General features: G+C 45.2%; 2 protein-coding genes across 8 annotated transcripts in view; one reads left to right on the top strand and one right to left on the bottom strand.

Annotated features, from left to right (window-relative positions):
* The window catches only part of Ak5 (adenylate kinase 5), a 197,991-nt gene extending 182,833 nt beyond the window's left edge, over positions 1-15,158 (top strand). Inside the window, exons 13-14 of one of the 2 annotated variants that reach the window (XM_021196469.2) lie at positions 5,173-5,364; positions 13,986-15,158. In XM_021196469.2, the coding sequence (XP_021052128.1) occupies positions 5,173-5,364; positions 13,986-14,054 (261 nt within the window). In that variant the 3' untranslated portion in view covers positions 14,055-15,158. Of the gene's footprint in view, positions 1-5,172; positions 5,365-13,980 lie in introns of both variants that reach the window. The other variant, XM_029538109.1, reaches the window with a different exon arrangement.
* Positions 15,159-18,510: 3,352 nt separating this feature from the next.
* Positions 18,511-26,492, bottom strand: part of Zzz3 (zinc finger ZZ-type containing 3) — a 68,110-nt gene continuing 60,128 nt past the window's right edge. For all 6 annotated transcript variants that reach the window (XM_021196188.2, XM_021196189.2, XM_029537240.1 and 3 more), the window contains 4 exons: positions 26,143-26,295; positions 21,878-22,012; positions 19,985-20,085; positions 18,511-19,733 (listed from right to left, as the gene is read on the bottom strand). In XM_021196188.2, coding sequence (XP_021051847.1) covers positions 19,589-19,733; positions 19,985-20,085; positions 21,878-22,012; positions 26,143-26,295 — 534 coding nt within the window. In that variant the 3' untranslated portion in view covers positions 18,511-19,588. The remainder of the gene's footprint in view (positions 19,734-19,984; positions 20,086-21,877; positions 22,013-26,142; positions 26,296-26,492) is intronic.

Genomic DNA, 26,492 nt, shown 5'->3' with positions numbered 1-26,492 from the left:
ACCTCTGCCTTGCTCCTTTCTGTGTTGCTCCTCTCTCTTCCTGCTCCAGGCTTCTCTCCTCCCATTTCAGTGACCTCGCAGAAAACTAAGTCAGCCTTGGTGTGGCGGGGTGCCCCATAAATGACCCACGGCTGCTTCCTTCACTGTAACAAGGAGGACTCTGCTAATAGACCCAGCCTACTGGAGCCAGTAGAGGGCAGGCGGCACACCACCAGAGCCACAGAGGGAAGGGCAGTCGCCCTGGGGGAGGGAATAGAGTTACTTAGACACAGAGGAGGGGAAAGATGCTGCTAGGGCAGGATCCAGAATGCTCGCCACCCTCCATAACACTATGCCATCCCCGACTTTGTGCCCTCCTTAGTGGCTCAGGGCTATCAGCTGTCACAGGAACCAGTAACTACCCTCTATTGCAGCTGCCAGAAGGTGACCTGCTTGGGCCACCAGGCCCTATGGTACATACTGTACACCTTGCCTGCAACTCTCCAAGTCCAGGCAAGTGGGGGCAGTGACCATATTTGTTACACTAAGACTGACACCAAACCTCCAAGAAAGTCAGGTGTGCATGGCTACTCTGTTTTATTCTGCAATATTTTCATCTGAATTCTTTCAGTTGATGTTTTTAAAAAGTGAAGTGGCCGGGCGTGGTGGCGCACGCCTTTAATCCCAGCACTTGGGAGGCAGAGGCAGGCGGATTTCTGAGTTCGAGGCCAGCCTGGTCTACAGAGTGAGTTCTAGGACAGCCAAGGCTACACAGAGAAACCCTGTCTCGAAAAAAAAAACCAAAAAATAAATAAATAAATAAATAAAAAGTGAAAAGTGGCCGGGCGTGGTGGCGCACGCCTTTAATCCCAGCACTTGGGAGGCAGAGGCAGGTGGATTTCTGAGTTCGAGGCCAGCCTGGTCTACAAAGTGAGTTCCAGGATAGCCAGGGCTACACAAAGAAACCCTGTCTCGAAAAACCAAAAAAAAAAAAAAAAAACCTTGGATTTCATCCACCCTTGAGTTTGCTTCATCAAGTTTCCCCCAGGAGTTCCTCTGTTGCCTAGCCCCCACTTTAACTAGAGCCAAGGGGTCTAGAGAGATGGTTCAGTGGTTAAGAACACTAGCTGCTTTCGCAGAGGACCTGAATTCAGTTCCCAGCACCCACACGGTGCCTCACAACTGCCAGTAACTCTAGATCCCAGGTACCCAACTCCCCCTCTGGGCTCCGTGGGCACCAGGCACATACATGGTGCTCATCATCTAAGCAAACAGGCACGCATATACACATGCTACATAAAATTTAATATATATATATATATTTCTTAATTAGTCAAAGAAAACCTTCATGATCCACTCGGTAAAGATGGACATGGGAGAAGGTAAATGAGGGTGGCAGAGACAGAGCCGTGGACAAATGCAAACAGTAGCAAAAACAAGCAGATGTGCAAGATGACTGTAACTGGCTTCCGAGTGAAGCGCACCCCTGCAGAGGATGTCGCAGCCACCTTTGCTGAGGACAGAGGAACAGCAGTGCAGGCCACGCCCTGGCTTAGATGTTCAGGAAACAGAGGTCTTTTTTAGAACGTGCACTGAGAGATGTAGAGTTTTCTGAGTCTCCCATGCAGTCAAGGCCACAACGGATTCTAAATACAGGTGTCTCTTATTCCAGCCCCTCTCTAGGGAAAAGCAACAATAAAACCATAATCAGAGTTCTTCATAATCCAAACTTCGTTTGTAGCTTTTAAAGCTAGATCTTATGGCAGACCCCAGCATGGATGCCCATGGAATTACAAACCATGTTAAGCCTTGGGAAGCACCACTGGGGATCCAATCAACAGCCCACCGGCCACACACATCCCAGGACTGCTACAGACATTACGTCACAGTGTCAAAGGTTTGATGCCCCTGTCTGTCTGTCTTTCCATGCTGGCGAGCTTACAGTATGGTGTTGGGCTTACAGTCTGCTGCAGAGGAGCATACACAAGGCACTTCCCTCACCTTCCACACAACTCTCCAACATCCCTGACCCATCATTTCTTCCTCCTCTGCCAGGAACCCGGGCAGTGTGGCTCAGTGGTCACTCTGAGAATTCCCTGAGTCAGGTTTTAGATGTGGTCTGCAGCCCCATTGGTCGTCACTGGCTGAAAGTGTCTTACTGGTGGCTGGACAGTTTCAGCTCCCCATTTCACTACTGACCCAGTAGCCTTCAAGTGAGATGTCTGTATCTTTACAAAGTCAGTCTTTGTAAGCAGTGTAACTTCAGTGGATCCCAATGTCAACTGATCAGGTGAGCACGAACCACACATGAAGCTTCCAAAGTGGGTGCCTGCCTCAAATTTAAATTGAACAAAGACAGTGCCTACACAGGAAGATTCTTGACATAAGTGCCATGAAAAAGCTATTTCCTCAAATATTACTGGGGAGCAGGGGGAAGAAAGATCGGGTATGGTGGCCCATGCCTTTAATCCCAGCACTCAGGAGGCATCGGCAGAAGGATCTCTGAGACTGAGGCCAGCCTGGTCTACGACATTAGTTCCAGAACATCCAGGGATACACAGAGAAACCTTGTCTTGGGACGGGGATAGGTTTAGGAGCCTGGAGAGATGACTCAAGGGTTAAGAGGGCTCACTCTTCTTCCAGAGGCCACACAGTTCAGTTACCAGCACTTACACCAGACAGCGCACAACCACTTGTAGCTACAGCTCCCGGATATCTGACACCCTCAGATATCTGACCCCCCCCCCTTCTGGCCTCTGAGAACATCCAGAGCACATGTGGCATACACATAAACAAAATGAAATCTTTTTAAACTTAGGGATGAAATGTTATTATATGATCAAAACATAGTATACATTTCTCAAAAAAAAAAAAAAAACAACAATTCAGTTTTTTAAGAAAAACCATATTAAGTGGTTCAAGTCACTCCCAGATTAATTGCTGTGTGTCAGCTGTGTTCACGGATGCAGGAGAGCAAGGTCAAGCCTTGTGGTTTGAGCCCGAGGAACCGTGTCATGGAAGCCCCTCAGACAGTCAGGCTGTGAAGTATGCTCATGCATGATGAAAGCATGCAGACATTGGCTCAGTGTCAGACCCCTTTCCTAGCAAGCCCCAACTGAGTGCTAGAAATCACTCTCAAGCTTTGGGCGTTGTCACAACCTCTGCCTGCTCTTATGTCGGCCCAACTGGTCTTTCAGGGATGGCTCCAGCTTAGATACAAATAACCTCTGTCTATGACTAAAGGAACCCTTGAGTTTTCTTTTTTTGTCCCCATGTGTGGCCTGGAAATGCCCCGTGCAGGCCAGGCAGACACTTTTGAGAGAGCTAATAGAACCACCAATTGTCTCTCAAGCTCGCCCTCTGCTGGTGAAGGAGAATTGTTCCCTCCTCCACCCCCATCTAGTTTTCCTGTTGGAGGTACCTTTAGGGAATGTCCCCCACTCTGTTCCTTATGCCCTGTGCATCCCTCAGGGAGCCTAGGTCAGTGTCTAATCAGCACTTTCTAGAGAAGCGTGCCTCTGTGTGGCATGGGCCCCAGCACCCCTCTCAACCCTCAGGCCCTTTCCTCAAAGGCTGACTGACAAGCCTTCTTTAGCCCATGTCCTGAAGATGGCAAGCTGGTGGGGTAGGAGGTGGGGGGGGGGGGTGCTGCTTTCTATTGACCAGGGATGGGGGAGTGCAGTTAGTACTCCCCAGTGATGACGGGGGCAAGGGGATGTTTCAGCACATTCACAGGGAGCTGGAACTCTCACATGGTCACCATCATCCATTTGTTGGGACATTTCTTAATCTCCTTCTATACACACGACTTGGGACCGGAAGCAGAGCCTATGAGGCCTGCATACTGAGGTGGGAGTCTCTACTGCGTGCCAAGAAGATCGTCTACACCGTCCTCTTGCCCCCCTTGATCTCCTTAGGGTCATCGTGGAATCTGAGGTGCAGCGATATTAGGAGGGATTTCGAGCGAATGACCCAGTCAAGCAGTTTAAAAGAAAAATTCAGCTTCTTCTGTCACCGTTCTGCCGTTTGGTGGGCTCAGCTGCTGGGTTCTCCAATACTGTGCGGTCCCCAGTACTATAGTAGTTGGGTACTGGTGAAAGCCGGGCGTGTGTCTCTGGAGCGGGGCTGGGGGTTAGCTAGCCTACCATTGCTAATCGCATGGCCTCTCCCATGGGCTAGCTGAGACTATCTCACGACTTGGCCAAGTCAGAGTGGTTGACCATCATAGGAAGTCTCTGGATTTCCCTATAGTAAGTGTTACACAAGACCAGACAGAAAATGCCGTTTCCTGTGGTAAGAGTACATGCATAACAAATGTTTAAGAATTAAGTTCTTTATACATTTATTATTAGCAAATGTTTAAATTATATGGCTATCTTATTTATTTGTATACCAGGAGTAATGTAGATATTACTCAGGCAAGATGGTGTCTCACAAGTGGAAAAAGCTTAAGGGGCTCTAAAGGCATGAAGTCCCATTCCCACTACATTCCATTGCTCAAGAATTACGGGGCAGCGGAAGGCGGAGCTCACTGTCGCAGTGGAAGTACAGTGTGCAAGCAAAGGTGGCAAGGGATTACTGAAGTCCGTTTTGAAACTAGTTACACCAGAATGCCGCCCCAACAGCCTGACTCCTGCTTGGTCACTGTGCTCCCCAACTCCACGCAATGTGCACCCGACCCAGGGTGTTCCTGGTAGCCGGAATAAGACACGCTGCTGGCATGAAGGAGGAAATTGTCAGATTTGCTTCAGTAGGTCAGGGAGAACATTACATAGGGAACAACATACACATACATGCTTGCACTTGTATTCAACATGTATCACGCACACATGCATTTGCACATACATACATATATACACAGGCATGCATGCACGCACACATACACACACACACACACACACACACACACACACTTTCCCCTGGGTGTGACAGACAGACTGGCTGTACTAGGGAACTTTCGACTGCTGCATTGTTTGAGCTGATCAGAAAGCTGAACAAGACAGAGCAGAACTAGCAGGCAGCAGGCGGTGAGGGCCAGCTCTGCAAATGAGAAGCCATTAAGGCCAGTCTCGTCTCTACCACAGTGTAGTGCTGGGTCCTTGGGAGGAACCAGCAGCCCCAGGGAGGGAAGGGCTCCCCCGACCTTTTCTAGAACCCCAACTGACCAAGCTCTGCTCTGCTCCTTCACCTCAGATTGGAGACCCACACTTGGTGATCTGCATGGACTGCTCGGCAGACACCATGACTAACCGCCTTCTTCAGAGAAGCCAGAGCAGCCAGTGTGGTGAGGACAGTGCCAAGAGCATTGCCAAGCGCCTGGAGGCCTACCACCGAGCGTCCATCCCCGTTGTCGCCTACTATGAGACGAAAACACAGCTACGGAAGGCAAGTGTCGCCCCCTTCACGTGAGCTGCTTCGTCATTCTTTCTCAGAGAGGAGGTAGAAGCAAGCCTTCTTGTGAGAGCTGGGGAAGCTGCAGGCAGTTGCAGGGTTGAGGCCAAAATACAAATTGCTTTCTTCCCTCACTATTGTCCCAATCAAAGGTGGATGCATGAACATAAGGTGGGGGATGACCATCGTGGTGTACAACTTCAATCCCAGCACTCAGGAGACAGAGTGCTCTGTGAATCCAAGGCTAGCCTGGTCTACATAGCAAGTTCCAGGCCAGCCTGGGCTACATTGTAAGATCATGGCTTCTAAAAAAAGTTATAAATCTGTTGTCAGATGGCTATAAAAACTTGGTCACTAATTTGAAACTGATGCCACTGTGGTTGCCGAAACATTTTTTTCAAGACAGTAAGCGCAGAGCTTAAAACACAAGCCTCTATGTAATACCAGCCAGTGGGGAGGCTGAGGGGGGAAGATCTCATGTTTAAGGCCTGCCTGGGCAGCTTAGTGAGCCTCTGTCTGAGGAGAAAGAGCCTGGGGAGCTGAGGGTACAGTCCAGGGGTAGGGCGTTCACCTAACATGCATGAGGCCTGGATTTGGTTTCCAGTACTGGAAAAAAGAAAAACGGGGGGCTTTGTGAGGAGAACAAGCTGAAAAGAAAGTTCTGCTAGAAACTGTAGGTGGCTTCTAGACCTCTGCCAAACGGGATGCTCCAAAAGGCAGGCCTCTTCTAGTCCCTAGATCTAATACCTCAACACTAGACTTAATATAGGTCATAACTGAACTTAGGGAGAAGCAAATCCGTTGGCGGGGCTATGAAAGTATCTTGGGAGAAAGGCCTGGTACTTGATGTCATACAACACAATCCACACTGCCACCATTAATACTTGGGAAACCACCCAGGTTCCATTCTTTTCCCTATTCTGTATCTTGTGTCTGGTCCATCCACTATGCCAGTGGCTAGACACATTCCTAGCCCACAGAGCTTAGCGGGTTAGTGGGGAAGTTAGAGGGCAATCTAAGGACACAATAGTGTCTAGGGACATCACCAAGAACCATATGGAGCAGTCATAGGAGCACTCCCCAGAGAGGAGGCCGGAAGTTCCGGAGCCTAGATCACCAGCGTGCACAAGGTGGCTGAGGTAATCCAGGGCTTCCATCTGGAATTTACCCCATTGTCTTGTGGAGAAAGGATCCAGGGTGAGGAGGGGCCACTAAGAGTCTGTGGGAGTCACCTGGGGCCAAAGCTGAGGGAACACAAGGACTGGCACAAGGGTACATACAGTCTTCTTTCTGCTATTCCCAAGGTGGCCAGCACCAGTCAGCCACAGCAAGCTGATTCCCCCAGGCTACATGATCAATTCCCTAAATGATAGAGAGTGAATTCCCAACCCCCTAAGCCTGCCCATGTTTGTTTGTTTGTTTCCAGAATCCTAACCCTTGGTTAAGAAAGGTCTATACTGTGCCTCTGACTTTGATCCCTGGATGCTTAACTCTTTCTATAGGGTTTCCTGTAACCACTTGTCATTTAAAAAGAAAACCAAACGACAAAACAAAACTCTCAAAGATTTATACCTTAAAAATAAAATAAACAGGCTGACAAAATGTCTAAATGGGCAAAGGCATCTGCTGTCAAGCCTGGAGACCTGAGCTCAGGTCCCAGGGCCTACACAGAAGACGAAGGGACCAACTCCCATGAGCTCACTCCTCTCGACTTTGCACACTGGCATTGATAAGATCAAAAGTAGTTAGCAAACAAGCATGGCATCATCGCGTGTGTGCACGCCTACAACCCCAGGCAAGCATGGCGTCATCGAGTGTGTGCACGGGCCTACAACCTCAGGGCTGGGTACGAAGAGTCCAGGGCTCTTCCAGAGGACAGCGGTTTGATTTCTAGCACCCACGTGATGACTCACAGCCTTCTGTTAACTCGAGTCCCTGGGGACCTGACACCCTCTTCTGTTCTCCAAGGGCACTGCATGCACATGGGACACAGATACGTGCAAGCAATAAATGAATGAATGAATGAATGAATATATAAATAAATAAGTAAATAAATAAATAAATGAAAGAATTTCAGGGCTCCAAGAACCTTCATAACCTACATCATCTTGGAAGGTTCCCATTTTGTGCTCCCTGGAACAGCCAAGGAATCTGCTTCAGTCCTGAGACTGAGGAAAGCCAGATGTAATTTAGAGTTTATCCCATTTGAGAATCAGAAAAAAACAAAAACATCCTTTCTCTTGCTCTTGAATCATCTGAATCTAAACCTACAGACTCACCGATGAATGGCTCATTGACACTGAGCTAATAAGGTTTCCAGGGACATCTGACTTCTGTTATACTTACAGTACTCTGTCGTTCTCCAAGAAATCAGTTCCCAGACCTCTCCAGCTCATCTCTCAGGCTTCCTCTATTGGGGATGCTGGCAACAGGATCCACAGAGACGTGACATTTACAATCTACTTTGTTAGTACTGAAAACAGACACCAGAGAACCTCTGCTCCAGAGAGAGCGCTTGGTTGCTTGGTTGCAGCGCCTTGCCAGGTCCGCGGTACATACACTCCACTCCACGCTTACATGTACATGTGACAGAGAAGCAACGCAGGGTCTCTGCTTCCCACCTCAGCAAGCAGAGGGAGGAGCCACTCAGCAGGCTTCTCCCTTCCACTGGGCTCCCCAGGCAGCTGCCATCATCCTCAAGCTCTTCTCCCTGGGCTGTACCAGCCTCCGAGGATAGGAGAGCCTCGCAGATAGGTGAACTAGCCCAGGGAAGGGAAGGCTTGCCCACCATGGGTGAATTTACTACTAAGTAAGTAGCTAGGCATGAAGCACTCGGGGGGTGAAACGTGCCAACACTGACCAAGTATTGCTGGACACGCTGCTCTGGGTGTTGGAAAGTCCCAGGCCAGACTTGTGACCCTTGGTGAGTCATCTTACTTAAAGCCCTTTCTGATATAAAGTAGGGCTGACAGTGGCCCCTGGAATCCTTCCAGTCCATTTCTGTAGTGTTCTTCAGGCGGGGGGCTTTCCCACTAGTTTTAAAGGAATACATGCTTAGTCTTGAAAGTGTACAAGTCCCACCACCCACCCAGAGTGATCACTCAGGAACACGGCCTGGACAGTGCAGCAGACACTGTTGCCACACGATTCCCAGCTGTCCTAAGCAGACAGCACAGGAGGCGGTGGTGCTGACACTAACCCTAGTCCACTGTCACAGCTCGGTTGGTTCCAGAAGCCCACATTACCAGGACACAAAACCCAAAGCTGCAGCTCAGAAAGCCACCAGCTTCAGGATGCCAGGCTTTCAAAAGCAGAGAAAGAAGAAAGAAAACAAGCAGCCACCGGGCTCCAGTGCCAGTTCCGTATGCTTGTGTATGGGATTTAAGACAACAGCAGCAAATTTAACTTTATACTCAGCGGGGAAATTCCTCCCTACAGGTTTCTATCAAGTTTCAGGCCCAGGAAGGGAAATCATTCAGGAGCAAATCCACCCACCGAGTTTTCTGCTAAACACACTAAGACATCAGAGTTTGACTCAAGATTCAGCACTGGGGTTTGGGGTGAAATAAATCATGAAACTCGTTTTGACTAAGAAGCCGCTGAGGTAACAGGACTGCTTACACGCAGTAGAGGCTGGCCCGAGCTCACACTACTCAGAGAGAGTCTCGAGTCCCGTTCTCACCCTGCTAATCCCATGAACTCTCTTCTGCTCTCAGAGGATGTGGAACTCAGGCATCTTGTTAGCTAACTTTTCTAAACGTGCTAACACTACAAGCTCCAAAAATGGATGTGAGAACTGGACGAGCATGTCTGGTGTTGTGACACATGCCTGTAGTCCCAGCACCCAGGGGGTGTGGTTCAAAGCCAGCCTGGGATGGCCAATTTGGGCTCCACGACTCCTTGTCTCAAAACAAAACAAAGTACCCCACAAAACTTAGCTCTGTACATGTAAATTGTTTCTGTCGGGCTCCTTTGCAGCTATAATCAATGATAATAGAATCACTTAATTTTCTTTTAAAATTCTCTATGGGAACTGAGAGGAACAGAGTATCTCTGGGACAGAGGGAAGTGCTGAAGTAGCCTTTGAAGAACCAGAGGAGAAATTCAGAGGAGACTGATGGTTCTGGGTCAACCCTGTTCCTCTAACTTCGTTTGCTCTGTAAGACTCCACTTCTGAAATCTATCCTATTTTACCATAGACACCCCTGGCTGCTGCCAGAAAACGAGGCTGAATGTGTGCCTATAGAAAACGAGGCTGACTGTGTGCCTATAGACTCTGTTCTCTTCATTGCTTCACTGGCCTCCTGAGGATGGAGAGCTGCTAGTGAGTTTCCCTCTCACGCTAGCAAAACGGCGAGTTTCCACCAGGAAAGCCAACGAGTTTCCACCAGGAAAGCCAACGGCTTCACTTTGTTTTTCAGCTTCCAGGCATTTGGACTTCACAGAAGCAAACACCACAGCATGAGTCTCTGGAGAGAAGTTTTCAGTAATTAAAAAACAAAACAAAACAGCACCCAAAAGAAGAAAGCAATTCCCATAGTTAAGTCATGAGGCAAAAGGAAGCAGGTATTACATACAGACTGAGCTGGGCAGGGGTCTTGTGAAAGCTCTAGAGTGCAGTGCCAACTAGCCTCCACCCTACGCACACAGACACACACAGAGAGACACACACACAGAGAGACACACACACACAGAGACACACACACACAGAGACACACACAGAGACACACAGAGACACACACAGACACATACATAGACACACATACAGAGACACACACAGACACACACAGACACACACATAGACATACACAGACACACACAGACACACACACACACACACCTTTTTAAAAGGCAGATAGATGCCTAGTGGTCACTTTTAATTTCACCGTTTGGGGGGCAGAGGGAGTTCAAGGCTGGTCTTGTCTACATGGAATCCCAGGAGGGCCAAGTTGACACAGTGAGACCTTGTCTCTCAAAGACAGTGACGTCAGACTTGTCTAGCAACAGCAGCACCAGACCTGGAGTTTGCTCGGCTCTAGTTCAGGTGATGAGCCCAGGGGGAAGCTGAGATGTGCGGGGGACAACAGGCTTGGGCATGTGACTGTTCCAGTGCAGGACTCTGCTTCCCTTCTACTGCTGGTAGTTCTTTGAAGTTTTACCACCTACTCGTGTGTCCCTGAGGAATCTTTACATGCTGATGGTTTTCACAGAATAGGCACATATGCTTCTTTATAGCCCACTTGCCACCTCCCTTTCCACCACTGCTTCTTGGCCCATGGCCAACCATCCAGCCATCTTCAACTAGCTGATCAATAATGATGAGGTTAACAAGTGTCAAACTTTAATTTTGTGGTCTGATCCAACCCGACACTTTTTTGCTAAGTGATCTCGGGTAATATAAACCACCTTTCAGGTCAGTTACTACATCACTACTTAAGTGTCACACGTGTCATTCCTAGCCATGTTTATCACTCTGTGTTACTGTCCTCCCTGGCCCCACGCTTACACTGTAAGTGTGCACTCCCGGCTGAACCCCTTTGTCAGTTAGCACCATGCCTGTGCACTGTTATCTCTTGCCAGCTTCGTATCTGATCATGGACTGTACTGCACTCAGCAAAACATGGGCTCCCCAAGAGGATAAAGAAAAGGAGACAGAGGAATAGAGGAAGCTGGGTGCTGTCAGGGACCTAAACACGGGGGAGGCAGCTCCTGGTCCCGAGGCCGAGCCTGTGGCTCACAGGGTAAGTGCAGGGTACAGAGCCTCAACTGAGGCTCCGAAAGAGAGAGAGCATGGTATGTTTATCAAGGGACTTCTTGAAATATGTCCACTTTGAAGAGTAAGACGAACCCTCACATACCCTCCAAGCAGGCCAAGAAACAGACTCAGACGTCCAGCCACTATGCCTAACTCTTGGGCAGCATCTTTCTCCACAAGAACCCACCATGACCCCCGACTCTTATGAGTCACCTCCGATTATCTTTATGGTCTGATCACCTATGAACAGGTCAACATAACCTCGCTGTGTTCCTGATCATGTCGGTACAATCAAAACCCCAATACTATATAAACTTGATGTGGATCTGTTATTGGAGCTCTTGGCAGATGGAGGCAAGAAGAGCAGAGATTCAAGGTCACCCATTACACGAGGCCAGCTTGCGATACTTGAGACTGTCAAAGGAGGAGGGAAAAGAGCAATAAAATTTAATAAATAAAAAATAATGCCAGATATATTTTTGGGGAGTTTTTAAATATGTAAAGCTGATTCCTGGTTGCAAAATTGAAAGTAACATAGATCGGCAGCAAGAGCTGAAAAAAAAAAAAAAAAAAAAAAAAAAAAAACAACATGAAGTGTTTCTCAAAGTTGCCACAAACAGCCCTCAAGAAAACTGCCTCCTGTGTCGTATGCACAACCATGCTTCCCACAGTGCTATTCACAGTATTCGAGTTACAGAATCAGCTCAGGAGCCCATCAGAGGATAAAGGAAATGGGGTTTATTCCAGCTTAAGAAAGCAAAGCGTCACTTGTATACAGGGGATGAAGGGACTGGACCGCAGGCTCAGGACATACTCAGAAAACAAATACTGTATGTTTTCTCTTGTATGCACAATCCGTTAAAAGGGGGTATGATCTGGAAGAGAGAGGGGGTAGTGTGAAGAGGGGATGAGAGAACAGGGAGCCATCTGCTACTGAGGGGTGCCGTTTGCAATTATAAAGGCAGCATGAAGCCTGGCGTGGTGGCGCACGCCTTTAATCCCAGCACTTGGGAAGCAGAGGCAGGCGGATTTCTGAGTTCGAGGCCAGCCTGGTCTACAGAGTGAGTTCCGGGACAGCCAGGGCTACACAGAGAAACCCTGTCTCGAAAAACAAACAAACAACAAAAAACAAACAAATAAAAAAAAAGAGCGTGGCGAAACCCATTATTTAGTACAATTGGCACATGGCAAAATCACCTGGAAAACCTGTTGACTGCACGGAGCCTCTAGCAAGGCACTGGCAGCTGTTCTACGAAGAACTTGGGCTTAAACACTGGCCCCCGCGCATTAGTCAGTTCTTATACTACACCCCAGGCCTCTGTCGTCTTCTGTTACTTTCTTGTCCCTTAGCATAATGAACCTCTACCCACATGCCTTCAGGCCACCAAGCTACCTGCTCCTGGCTTAATCCTCCTAACTCTTTTGAGTAATTTCACCTTTTAAAGGTTAATTAAAATAATTTTGGCTCCAGCAGCTTTGGAGTTGTTCTCTTGAGAGCTCCACAGCCCATCCATCCCAGGACATCAGTGGCCCTGAAGAACGAAGAACGGCAGCTGGTGGGAAGCTCAGCTCCTCTTTAGGTGGTAAAGCCTCACATCAGTTCTCCCCAAAGCAAGCAAGGCCGCGTCTAAGGCACACCAAGGGCACTCTCTGGCCTCCACAGCACTTCCGCTGGTCAGGCCTCTCTTCTGAAGAGGGTGGGTGTGAACAATGCCCAGTGGCTGGCTGGGCACCCAGGACACAAACCCTCTTTCTACTCCATCTGTTGCTGGCTTCCTTTGCTGCTGTATCCTGTCTTCAATGACTCTGCCCCTGGTGAATATCTGCACACCGAGGCCCGGGGCCCTGCCCCTGCCCCTCTAACCCAGGCTACTCCTACCTCATCTAAGCACCCCAATACACTGAAGTGTTCCCTGATTTCTAACGATACATTGAACACGGTCCTCACTGTAATGTTTGGATGGTTTAGAGCACTTTTAGGTTCACAAGAAAATAGAAGAGTTCCCAGACATCCCATTCCCCCTCCCACACACACCTCAACTATCAAAGTCACCATTTGTCACAATAGAAGAACCTACACTGTCCCCCAATGGCAATGGCTGACCCCAATGCCTCACTGTTGTAAGACACTGTATGTCTGCACAATTGGACTGTGAAGCAACTCCACCCAGACTTCTCCACTCTCTCCCATGTGCTATAATTGCTCTTTCCACCGTTGCGTCTGTGCCCCCTTCAGACTGTCTTGATATACACTCAGGCCTCCTCGTGTCTTCAGCTCATTTCATCCTAAAGCTGACGGACCTAGACATTTACCTATGTAACTTTGAAGTTTGTGCAGGTTTGGGGTTATTTGGGATTATGTGGAACAAATAATGTTCCACATAATCTGCCGGAGGGGTGTGTTTGAAGGAACCGCAAGGCCCTCCAAGTGGCCATACGTTTTTTCGGTTTTGTCAGCAATGAAGAGTTCCGGTTGTTTCACACCCTAGCCGTTTGGTGATGTCAGCCTTGGGGGTTGGGCCACCTTAATAAATATGTAGTGATGCTCTCTCACTTTAATCTAGTGCTGTACATTTTAGTTTGGAGACGGGGTCTCAGCGTGTAGCCTTGCGTGGCCAGGCTGGTCTTCGACCCACTGAGGTCCACCCTCCCCTGCTTCCTGGGTGCTCTGAGTAAAGACATGCACCACCACGTGGGGACCTGTCTTTTAAGCAATCATTTGTCACTCTAGTCCGTGGGTCTGGGGAGTGGGCACTATTAGTGGGCAGAAGCGGGTAATCTTGTTTCATTATTTTTAAAAAATGATCATATTTAAAAGCAAGTCAGAAGGTTAATAACTCTCTTTTCCTTTTAAGTACAGGTAAATGCAGAGGGAACACCAGATCAAGTTTTTCTTCAGCTCTGCACAGCTATTGACTCTGTTTTCTGAAGGAGAAAATGTACAACTAAGTGGAAACAGAAACACATGGAATTCACCCTTCACACCTTTCACTTTGTCCCCACCCCCACCCGTCCCAGCTCAGCTCACGAGAGGTTCTGGAAATTGTGCATGGTATACTTCGGACTGTCCACCTTTCTCTCCCCCGTGCTGGCAATTGTCCCCACTCTGGTACTTGTTTTTAGATGTAAAGAACAGTGTAGGATCCGCCTGTCCCGCTGTGCCGCAGGGCCGGCTGCAGTCTGATCCGTCACACAGGGACATCATATCCCTATTTCTCCATCGCAGCTTCCTCCTTCTCACGGGCTTATTTGTCCCTCCCTGATGTGGGTTGCTAGCATGGGGACAAGCTTGGACACCTCATCCGGTACTGGCTGCTTCTTCAGTTCCCATCCATGAGAGGGCCCAGAGTCCTAGTGGGACTTTTAAATGTCCTATGGGATACAAGGTATCAAGCCAGTAGTTCCTGACAGAAATATTTCAAAATGACATTCTCTTAGAGAGCAAAACCAGACAATCAGTCCCACCCACTTTGGGACACTAGCTATTTGGAACTGTGTCACAGATGCTAACAACTCTGGCCAAGCCTACAAGCCGCTCCTCTCCACATGGCAGTGCGGCTCAGCAATTATGTACTTTAGTACCAGAGACCAGAGCTCATTTTAAAGTATGAGAGATGCTACTTCACTCACTGGACAAAACCAACTTGTAGTTTTGATCTGAGACAATTACTCCCTGATATACTGCCACATAAAAAGGAAGGAACAATCTCTCAACCGATGCTGGGGAGGGCACGCTAGCTAGAACACGGTGTCCGGCAGCGCCTGTGCTGTGCCTGTGTCAAGGGCCTGCTCTGTGGGTAATTGCGTCACAGTGAAGCTTGGGTGTTTTGTGCAGAGTGGCTTGTGTCTTCTGAAATCCCTGCACCTTGCACTCAGTCACCACCACACTCAGTTTGGTTTGCATGACTCTTTCCTCAACGAGTGAGCAAACACTGGTATGGTTCCAGGACACAACTGTATTTTTAAAATCATTTTTTTCCTCAAAACATTTATGTACAAATGAAATAAATGGAAGCCAGGATGATTCTTTCTCTATTTATTTATAACTCATCATTCTGGAAAGCATATGAAAGCTTTCATTCCAAACAGAAGCAAACACAGTAAATAGGTTAAAATTATGATCCACTTATATGATTTGGCCATAGACCAGATTTGAGCTATTACAGAGAAGTTGTTAATGTATTCATGATACATGGTCATTTTCATATTTCTTTTTCCCTACAACTGGCTCCTAAATAGAAATGTTAGTGTGTGCTAGACAAGAAATCAAGTTCTTTGGTTACAGTTAGGCCTCCATTACCAGAAAGGGCGCATCATGCTCCCATACTCACATGGCTGAAATGCTTACACTGCCCCAAATGTCACCAACAGTGAGCACGGACACTAGAGCAAGAGTGGAAAGTGCTACTAGAGGATGACAACCCAACACACAGCATACACTGGCAACCCTGCACCCACAGCTCTGGATGAGGCAGTGAGGCAGCAGACACGCAGGCAAGCAGCCTGGAAAACTTCAGCAGGAATCAGTACCCGGGAATGCAAGTCAGTTTTCCACAGAACAGCTAAGACACACATTGCCCACGTGAATGACTCCAAGTGACATCATAAAGTCACGCTTTAAAATATGAATGGACTGTAGCAGTTTCTGCCTAGCAAAAGGCTATGCATGTAGACAACCTCAGAACACACCTGTGTTCAAGGCTGTACCTAAACTGGTGCTGCCTCCCAGACACCATCAAGGCCTCTCCACCCCCACCCCCAATTTGGTTCACGCCACACACACACTGCCTGTCTTCAAAGCTGCCCAGGGAAACCCAGCCCATCCCAGGCTGCACGTCCTTACCAGTGGCGTCAGAGCTCTTGTATCCTCCCGAAAGCTGACCCACACCGCTACCACAACTGCCAGTGACGGTTGCTCAGCCATTCGATCTAAAGCGACAGAGCTCCTCATACTCCGGGACTACTTTTCTTCAAATAGCATTTTCTTTACACATGGTTTATTTGCACACGGTTGTCTCCAAGCTCCACACAGCCTGGCTTTTCTCTTGCAGGAGTCGCCACATCTGTCCCTTCTGTTTTCATTCTCAGTGCCTTCACTTTAGTCACAGATACAATTAGGAAGGCTACAAGTCAGTAACTAGTTCCTAGAACTCAATCAAGGGTACTTAACTTCCCCAACTGGGAATAAGACCCAAAATGTCACAGCAAGCATGGTGGAGTCACCCCCACAATACATTATCTGATTGCTAATCACACCCTACACGTAAAGCTGGGTGCAAATGCTGTCCCCCAGGGCATATCAGGGGACTACCTGTAGAGTCACTAGCACCTAATACTGGACCCCAGTACCCTCTAAAGAAGAAAGAGTGTAACTTACCAAAATACTGGGTCACATAACCAACAAATATAGAGAATTTGTTAAAAAGTCAGAGAATAGAGACAGACGTGAACTGTTCTTATGAAGCATACATGACACAATTCTCAGAAATCAATCCACTTAACAGATACATAAACCCTAGAAGCAGGCTTTGTTTTCTCTGAGATCATATGAATAGCAGTAGCCTTTCCTCTTTGATTCTAGAGGTTTAAAGAGGGCAATGCACTGGAAACTACCGGTTTCCTCCTGTACACAAAGACTGGTAAGTTTCAAACCTGGCTATCCAGAGTAAGAAAGCATATACAGCATATCTCACTGAGCTCTTTAAGGGAAATTATCTATTACAGTGGTGTGCCATTTTCTGTCAGCCTTTAAAATCCATAACTAACATCTCAGTAGCCATGCTCTGGGACTGATGGGGGGAGAAGGGTCAAGGAATACCATGGGATTGATCAGGTGAGAGGCCATGGAGAGGCTCTCCATGTGTGCTCGCAGGACTCACAATGGTGGGATACACTGGCACTTTCCAGCCACACACGAGCCTCTCACTTGTATTGCAAATATGGACATGGGCTCAGGTTTGTACTCTAGCATTGCATGAGAACGAAGGCATGGAAAACGCAGAGAACCTGAGAGTGGCGGTGCTCTTGCTTGAGAATCCAATCGCGACAAAGGGATCCATCTTGGTTAAAGTCTTATCATCTCTCTACCAATATGACCCTGGGTGAGTCATTTCTTCCTGGATAGATCTCCCATGGAAACAGGGTAATAAATGAACCTACTTCGTTGGGCTGAGAATCCAGTGAGTTGCCACATGCTTGCTTTGTGCACAGGAGGTGCTAAATCAGCAATTACTATCGGTGCATCACATTAAAGGAAACTCCTCTCCCTAACCTCAGAGCAATCACTTCCGGTGTTATTAAATGTTCCTCCAATTATAGCAAACAACTTGAGCATCATATACCATAAATCTGACCTACTAAGAAACTTGAAGACACAGCTTCTCAAGTCCGACAGTCGAAGAGTCTACTTGCAAAGAACAACCTGCCTTCTTGTGCAACCCTCAAATACAACACCAGGAATTATTCCCAGCAAGCCATGGGGACGGTGTGCTTAGAGCTGAAAAATCCAAATAAATACATTTTCTGTTCAAACAGGAAAAAACCACATTACTATCTCAGCCTTAAAACGCATTCAAGTAGGCTTGTCCGCTCCTGATGACATTACAACCGTGCCGCTCATATCCCTTCCACATTGTACTTCACCTCTATGGGACTTCTGGATGGATCTAAACAACTATCTGGTACTATTTCTATACAGACAGGTGCAACCGTCCTGCATATTGCAGATGGAAGGAAGCCCTTCGGCATATACACTGAGCATTTAGTATAGAGACACATCGTTCAACTGCCTCTCCTTCACTAATAGCCCAGAGATTAAAAACCTGTCAACTTTTCTAAGTACAATAGACTGTATCAATATGACCAGTGATACATAATCAATATATTATTTAAATTTCTCTTTTCTATATTTAAAATTCTGTATTTTTTTAATTAAAAAAATTCAGGGTAGCTTTTAATACCTTGCTGAGTATTGAAAAGAATTAGTAAATAATGTTCCCTGAACTTAAAAAAAAAAAAAAAAAAATGTTAAAAACTAGACTAGTATTAATACTCAATCTACTACAGAATATATACTATCTTTTTTTTTGATAACTTTTGAAAACCACCTGTTTCAACACATAAGTACTTAATTTTATTAAGAAAAAAACTACTAGGATAATATTCTGACTTATATTTAGGTTCCACATCTGGACATTAGTCAGCACCTTTACTGTGCAGTGTTTCAGCACGCTACCTGAGAACACTAACACAATACATCTTCACCCTTTATAAAGGACAGAAAGCAAATACAGATGAAAAACAGACTTTTAAATAATAAATTCTAAAAAAAAACCAAAAAAACAAAAAAACAAAATTTGACCCAAAGGAATCCACAACAAGCTTTCTATAATATAAACAAACATATCCACATCGTTTATTTCTCACAGTTCTCCTGACAAATGAACATTATTCAAAAACATACTGTATACACAGATAAGAAATATACAAAATGTTTTAAATGATGCACAACAAAATCCAGCAGTATAAAAGAATTGTGAACTCTTGCTCACTGTGCAGACTACATTTAATCACTCGTTAAATAGTAATAAAAATACAATCTTTATGGATCTTGTGCAGACTACAAAAGAGGGAAAAATTATCACCATATATATGATTTTTATATTAGGCAGTTTTCTTTGACGAGCTGTACTGACAACTCCACACAGAGGCAGAAGGCTGTGTACTTTAAAGGGATTAATGGTGTGAGTCAGACTTCACGGTTACTACCACTGGCACTTCTCAACATAGTCTGTACACAACACATGATCATCTCAGATAACATGACATTAAAAATATATCTGCGAGACAACTTCATGACATTCACACCCCATGAGCTGGTTACAGAAGCAAAGCCACAGCTATGTCTTGCTTTGCTCTTGGTAAGGACAGTTCATCGTGATTAAAAGTTAGGTATCAAACCGTTAAGCAGCTCCAGTCTACTACAGGCCATTAGTGACCACCAGACAGTGAGTTCTTTTAGAGTACACATCCTAGAAGCAAACACCATCACTGGTTAAAACTTCATCTATAAGTCTGTTTCTGCGCTGAAAACTATCTTCACAAAACTGAAAGCTACTAAACTGATTTAATATAAATACTTTGTCTTTCATTATCATATTTATGACCGAGGTCTTTAAAACCTTTGGAATTGATTCTGGCATTAATACGTGCTCTTGTTTCCACCTCACCCATTTAACATCACCACCTACAAGGCTTTAAGTTAGTGGTGAAAATCTCAGCAGGGAACGTCTCGGCTCACCAGGAATGTTCAGCTGCTGATCTACAGCCACACAGAGCAGAGCTGTACTGGACGAGAACACGCGGGGAGCTCTCATGCTTTGAGTGTCCAGACTGTGCACACCATTAACCATGATGCCACTGCTGCTTGTTGATGAGGACTAGTGCCGACGACACTCTCCCATGTCATCTGTTGGCTGGGAAGTAGTTGGGGTCCAGATAACTATAACTGGTGCCCTGGGACACACAGTAGTCTCTGTCTAAGAACGTCTCTGACTTATAAACAGGTTCTAACTGGTGGTCTTCCTTGTGAATATCTGTTTCATGTGGGCTGTAAGTGAAAAACACACAGACAGACTCATTATTACATGACTCCAGATGCATTTTGATTTACCCATTAAAAAAATCTTCCCACTTAATCTCTTCGAAAGTTTTAACAAAAAGTTGCTTGAGATCTGATGTGATTTAAGGAAGATTTTAACTGCTTAGAATAAAATCTAATGCATAAACAATTACACTCTAAACAAGTTTGGAAATAAAGTTCACTGTTTGAGGTTATTGTTCCCAAAATAAAACACTTACCAGTCTGAACAAGAGTCACAGAAATCCAAAGACATTTCTGGAGGACAATCCTGGCAGTGCCACCGGACCCCTTGGATAGGTTCCACACCACAGTTATCACACTGCAACAGACACAGACACTCAGCAGGGTACTTGGCTGTGCTTCCTTTCTACCAGGGAGCACATGATATGATAAAGACATACCCTCCCTCCATGCTGGGATGTAACACACTTGCTTAAGTCAGACAGAATTCCCAGTGGAGTAGAGAAAGGTCCAGCCACTGAAGCTCAGACTGCTGGTAGATGAGAAATACCCCTTGTATTATAGAAGAAGTTTTTAAGTCAATCACCTCAAAGTTGAGTATTTTGCCACTAGTAAACTACATTTGCTTGAAACCAGTGAGCAACTGTGAACACCTGACTCACACAGAGCTAGAGCAACCCTGGGCATGAGCTAGCAGACAGTGTCAGAGTCCTCGCTAGAGAGTCATCAGATTGATCCCAAAGAACAAAGCCTACAATGACAAGAAGGCAGGCACAGCTTGCTCTCCATAGGGCAGTGTACTGCAAGCCTGTCTCAGTGTAGGATTTTGGAAACTGAAGAACTGTGATTTGGATGAGAACAGCTCTATAGGGCAGACATCTGAATGCTTGGTCTCCGGTTGGTGGAACTAATTTGGAAGGATTAGGAGGTGTGCCCTAGTCTCTGCCTACCGCCAGAAGACCAGGATGCAACGCTACTGCTCTGGCACTATGTATGCCAGCTTGCTTCCCACCATGACAGTCATAGATCCACACTCTAAAATTGTAAGCAAACCCCCAATAAAATGTTTTCTAAAAGTTTCCATATGATGTCTCTTCACAGCAATAGAACAGTGACCTTAAAAGGCACAAAGTAATTCTCATTCCTAGCTTCTCTGATAACATACTACCTAATAAGCCACAGCTGAGATCTACAACCTAGTTATAAAAAGACTCAGTTTCCTTTCAAAAAACTAGAAGCCAGTTAGGAAAATTCCTTAAGGAGAAGGTTACTGAAGGGTCAAGAGGAAAGGGTTACTCCAAACGACCAGCAATTAATTAGTCATAGCATGCATCAACATTTTTATCACATACCAACAGCAACATCACCATTACAGTCTTGCTGCAGCTTTCTCCAGCCTAATTAACTAAGTGCAGTCACTTATAAAGCCCACAACGATGCAAACCTACCAGTCTATGCCTTCCCAATACCACACGGTGCAGGCAGGACACACTCTGGTGATATCCGAAGAAGAATCTCCAAGATGCCACCTGTCTCCTTCTAGCCTCCTTCTGGTCCAGTCCCCACACTAAGGCCAGAAGCATCTCCAGTCCCACTCCACTTACACATTTTTAATTACATTAAAACAGATGAATGAGTTGCTTTTAGAAATGTAGTAATAGTGATCAATTCAGAGCTGTTATTCTAAATCTGGTACTTTCCTAGAAGTCAGCAAACCCACCTTCTAGAAATGCAAATTTCATGCTATCATCTGTTCTAAACTCTTACAACTGTTCCCTACTTGTTCTCCTAGGATTATTTAAACTCCTGACAGGATCTCCAGTCTCACACAGCTTCTTTCTTGCCTTACAAACACATTTTTCAGGTGAGCTCAGCTATTGCTCAGCTACTTTAACTGTTTACATAAAATCTCTAGGATTTTAAGACAGAGAGTCTTACTACACATTCCTTGCTGGCCTCAAACTCACATGATCAACAAATGAGTGTGTTCTTCTCCACAAAGACCATCAGACTGTGCAACAACCACCTTTACATGTATGTATAAAAGAATACTTAGAATACCCTGAGTGCTTGGAGATTTCAGAGTTGAATAATCCAGCAGCCACTTAGAGAACCTTCTCATCCTTTTAAAAACCAAATGAGTTGCTTACCTTAAAGCCTACATGTTGCACAAACCCACTTTCTGCTTGCATTTGTTGAAGTTTCTGCTTTTTCAACTTTTTAAACTGTAATAGTTCTTTATATTCAGGTAAACTCCTATATATGATAGGAATGCTTTCTTCATCCTGTTAAAAACCAAATATAAAAGTGTTAGCTTGATAATTAAAATGGACTAATTGTGAGACATACAATCCTGATTATTTTTGTACTGACATTTATTACTTTGAAGACGCTAGTACTTTTTGGTGTGTGAGCTCACCACTTCAGCTAGAGTTGCTGGCCGATGGCTCCACTATCCCTTCTGCGTCTGCTTCCCCAGCACTGAGTTTACAGGCATGCATCATGCCTACATTTTTACATGGGTACTGGGGAGCCCAATCAAGTCCTCATGCCATGCAGCAAGCACATTACAAACTGACCCATCTTTCCAGTCCACCCTCCAATTTTACAGGACTTTCAATACTATTCAGATGAGCTACAGTGCCTCACAGTGTAAGGGATATGCAGAGACTCCGCCTGTCATACAGTCTCAAAATCAAAACCTATGTCACCATTGCTGCTTCAGAAGCCTCACCCTGACCTCTCCCTGCTCCAACAGTTCACACACCTGCCTCTGTAAACATGGTAATCTTTTTGGAACAAGCAAACAAATTTCTTCCCATGTTGTATACTCTGCATTTGTAATAACTGATCAAAACAGCACACTTTTCACTCGAGTCACCCACTTTCCTTCAATCACACTGGCTATTTAGGAAACACTGTGGACTGTATAAATACTTCAAAGGGTTCATAGAACACTGACTTCAAGATGTAAAATTCAGTACTGATTTCCAACTCTACAACTGACCAGCAATTTCACTGCAACAGTGACTGACAATGAAGCTCACTCACTCTGCTGGGCAATGCTAAGACTCTCCTAGTGTCTGGTCATCTGTCTGACAGCTCTCTGCTCTCAGTTCCACTACAGTGATCTCACCTCCAACCTCTCTCTGGTTCCCACTCCAAAAGCCACACCCGTGACCCACAGTAATGTCTGCTCCAAAACAGCACATAAGTCTCTCACAATGCCACTTTCCATTTTTCTTGTGAGGTCTCACCTCACACTGGTTTCCAAAAGCCTACTGAGATATCTAATCACTATCCTGGTTTTGTATTTGCTCTGCTACCTAGGATCCTTTGCACCTTAATGATTGACCCCATGGTTACAAGTTTCCTATATGCACCATGAATCCAATGCCCAAGATCCATGAATTCTCAATCCTGGATAAGATAAAAATCTCATCTCCCTCATCCACTGTAAGATTAAGTTATTAACTACTATGCTTTTGTTTCACATTAAGGAAATGGATGCTTATAGAAATTGTAACAACTGCTCCAGATCATATAATTAATTAGTGGAATTAATTAACTAGTGGATGACTTGAACCCCCGTTTCATGATACACCCGGATGCCCAAGATATAAATATCCTGCATTATCTAATTTTGTCACGACTCAAATCTGCTAACTAGTACTACAGCTTCGAATGAGTCAGGTTCAAGGTCTTCAACTAGATAAAAGCTTCTTCAGTTTCACACTCCACTAGCATATCTTTCATCCATTTCAAAGTTCTGCAACTACTATAGTCTCCACATTTTAGTTCAGATGGGTTAACTCCATACATGCAGAAAGAGCCTACAGATATGGAAGCCACCTGCGTGTTTACTTTGTAAAATCTGTCCAGACAGAATGAAGGATGGTGGGTACGAACAAGGAGCTGGAAAAATGTTGTCTACATGGTTTCAGGTAGTGGAGTGGAGAAGATCTGAGACTGTACTTTAACACAAATGACTTATTAACACACTCAACTATATACTCAAAAGTTTTCTAAGTTATACTATCTCAAATGATACCTAAAAGGGACAACTTTCAAATAAAGCTAAGGTGGAATACAGATTTTTCAAACTAAGGAGTAAATTATGCATATTTAATTCCTTTAGCTGCTGCATCTCTGGAAAGAGAAACCTATACATGTTATCTAGACTCATAAATACACTTCTTAAATAGCTATGTGGATCAGAAAAGCATGACAATACATGCTTTTAATTCTAAATTTAAGGATGCTGAGAGGTAGAAGAATCATCATTTCAAGACGTTCTTAGGCTACACAGAGGGACTGTCTCCCAAAACAGTAATCAGTATGATTTGCATTAGTACTGTTTAAAAATAAATAATACCAACAAAAAGTTAAATCTAATTTAACTTATTACATTATTTTGCCAACTTTTTAAAAAAAATTTGTAGTAGGAATTAAATCCAGGGCCTTGCATACACTAGGTAAGTGGCTAGCACTGAGCACTTGTTTTAGATGTTCTGCCACCCCTTTCACATAGCTAATATTTTCATGGCTGATATTTTATTTTTTTACTTATTCACTTTCCATCCCCTCCCAATTATCTCCCCCCACCCGGACACAATTCTTCCCCTATCCCCCCCTCCTCTTCTCTAAGCAGGTGAGGAGCCCCTTGGGTATCCCCCTACCCTGGTCCTTCAAGTCTCTGTGACTTCCTCTCAGACAAAGTATCCCAGCTAGGATATATCTCACATACAGGCTACAAAGTATCCCAGCTAGGATATATCTCACATACAGGCTACAACTTTTGGGAAAGATCCCATTCCAGCTGTTCAGGACCCACATGAAGACCAAGCTGCACATCCTCTACATTTGTATGGGGAGGCCTAGGACAGGAGAGATGGCTAGATACCAAGAAAATAAATGGAAATTTGCAACTGATAGGGTGAAGGGGGGCATCTCCAGAACAAGACAGAGACGTGGCATAAGGGAGGCCCTCAAGAATCAATGGGGTGACCTTAGCTGTGAGTCATGGCTAATTTTTCATCAGGCTTTAGGCACCATCTTCACTGACACTTTTCTCAGGTCTTCCTCTTAAACTTCCTCTCCAAGCTAAGTATCTCTTTTAAATGACTATGAAGGCTCCTTTTATTCCTTTGAAGGACTTTAACAAATATTTATCAATGTGATCAATAAACAAGCCCAAGATCTAGAAGAACAAAGACATGTGTATTTTTACAACTCCTTATCAAGCTCTTAGCACAGCCTGTTACATAACATGTTTAGGTAAGCATTTCTTTAAACGAGTCATTCTAACAATCACAAAATACAAAATCACACACAAAAGATGTAATTTAAAGACTAGGTATGAGCATTTCCATAGGAAAAATTTAAAGGGAAAATTTTTTTACAGTGACTACATAGTTATCTAAGAGAAAGAGGTATCTTTTCTTGCCAACTATTATTAAAATCTCCTGCCCTGATTCTATGCAATCAGAGTATTAGTATACATTGTTCAAGCAAGAAATCAATCACTTTACAGAAAATTCAGAGCAGAAGAAAGAGTTAAATGACACAAAGGACTCAGTCCTTACAACACACACTGTAGCAAATCAGTTGGTAGAGTGCTTGCTAGTGTGCACAGGGCCCTGAGCGAGTTTGATTACACATACCTTACTGGGGCAAGCAAATATTCTACTACATGTAAAGTTACCTTCTCAGAAACCTCAATTTGGTGTCTGGAACTCCCTCCAAAATAAGTTGAAGCAGAACTGGGTAGGAAGATGTATAAACCAAACTATTGCCTGGTGACAATCACAAAATCTAAGTGTCTTAGTCAGGGTTTCTATTCCTGCACAAACATCATGGCCAAGAAGCAAGTTGGAGAGGAAAGGGTTTATTCAGCTTACATTTCCACATTGCTGTTCATCACTGAAAGAAGTCAGGACTGGAACTCAAGCAGGTCAGGAAGCAGAAGCTGATGCAGAGGCATGGAGGGATGTTCTTTACTGGCTTGCTTCCACTGGCTTGCTCAGCCTGCTCTCTTATAGAACCCAAGATGGCACCACCCACAAGGGGCCTCTCCCTTGATCACCAATTGAGAAAATGCCCCATAGCTGGATCTCATGGAAGCATTTCCCCAACTGAAGCTCCTTTCTCTGTGATAACTCCAGCTGTGTCAGGTTGACACAAAACTAGCCAGTATACTAAGTAATGGGAAACAGGTTCAATGGGCTACTCTGACTTCTTACGCCTATGCTGAATTTTCCACAAAAATTATTACTGTATATTAAGTCTTTATTAACTCTAAGCTGTTAGCTAAAGGGGACATATGTGTCGGCATTCCCTGAAGTGTAGGGATAATCAGAGGACCATTTACTTCGTACTATGCAATCATCTGTATAAACCCAGGCAAAGAACTTACTGAGGCCTCCTCAGCAGCAGCGCTCATGTGGCTGTGGAGACAGGACCGGTCATCATCTTCATCCATGTACACTGGTGGCTCATGTGAAGTCATGAAAGTGGAAGGTTTAAAGAGGTGCTTATTAAGAGGGTGCTGTCGCCTGCTTGTTGAGGACTAGAGGAGAAAACAAGTGTTTTACTGGGACAGTGGAAACAGAATCAAAAGTACAAAACCATACATATACCCCACCATTTACGAGCATTCAATGCTGGCTGCACTCAACTCTTATGATAAACTTTTACTGAAAAAAAAATCAAAGAAAAAGTGATCTAAGCCAGACAAATAACCACTGAGAGGACACAGAGAGAGGG

This window comes from Mus pahari, chromosome 4 (assembly GCF_900095145.1).
Source record: "Mus pahari chromosome 4, PAHARI_EIJ_v1.1, whole genome shotgun sequence".
NCBI classification, from domain to species: domain Eukaryota; kingdom Metazoa; phylum Chordata; class Mammalia; order Rodentia; family Muridae; genus Mus; species Mus pahari.
This window is presented reverse-complemented; position numbering and strand designations above follow the sequence as displayed.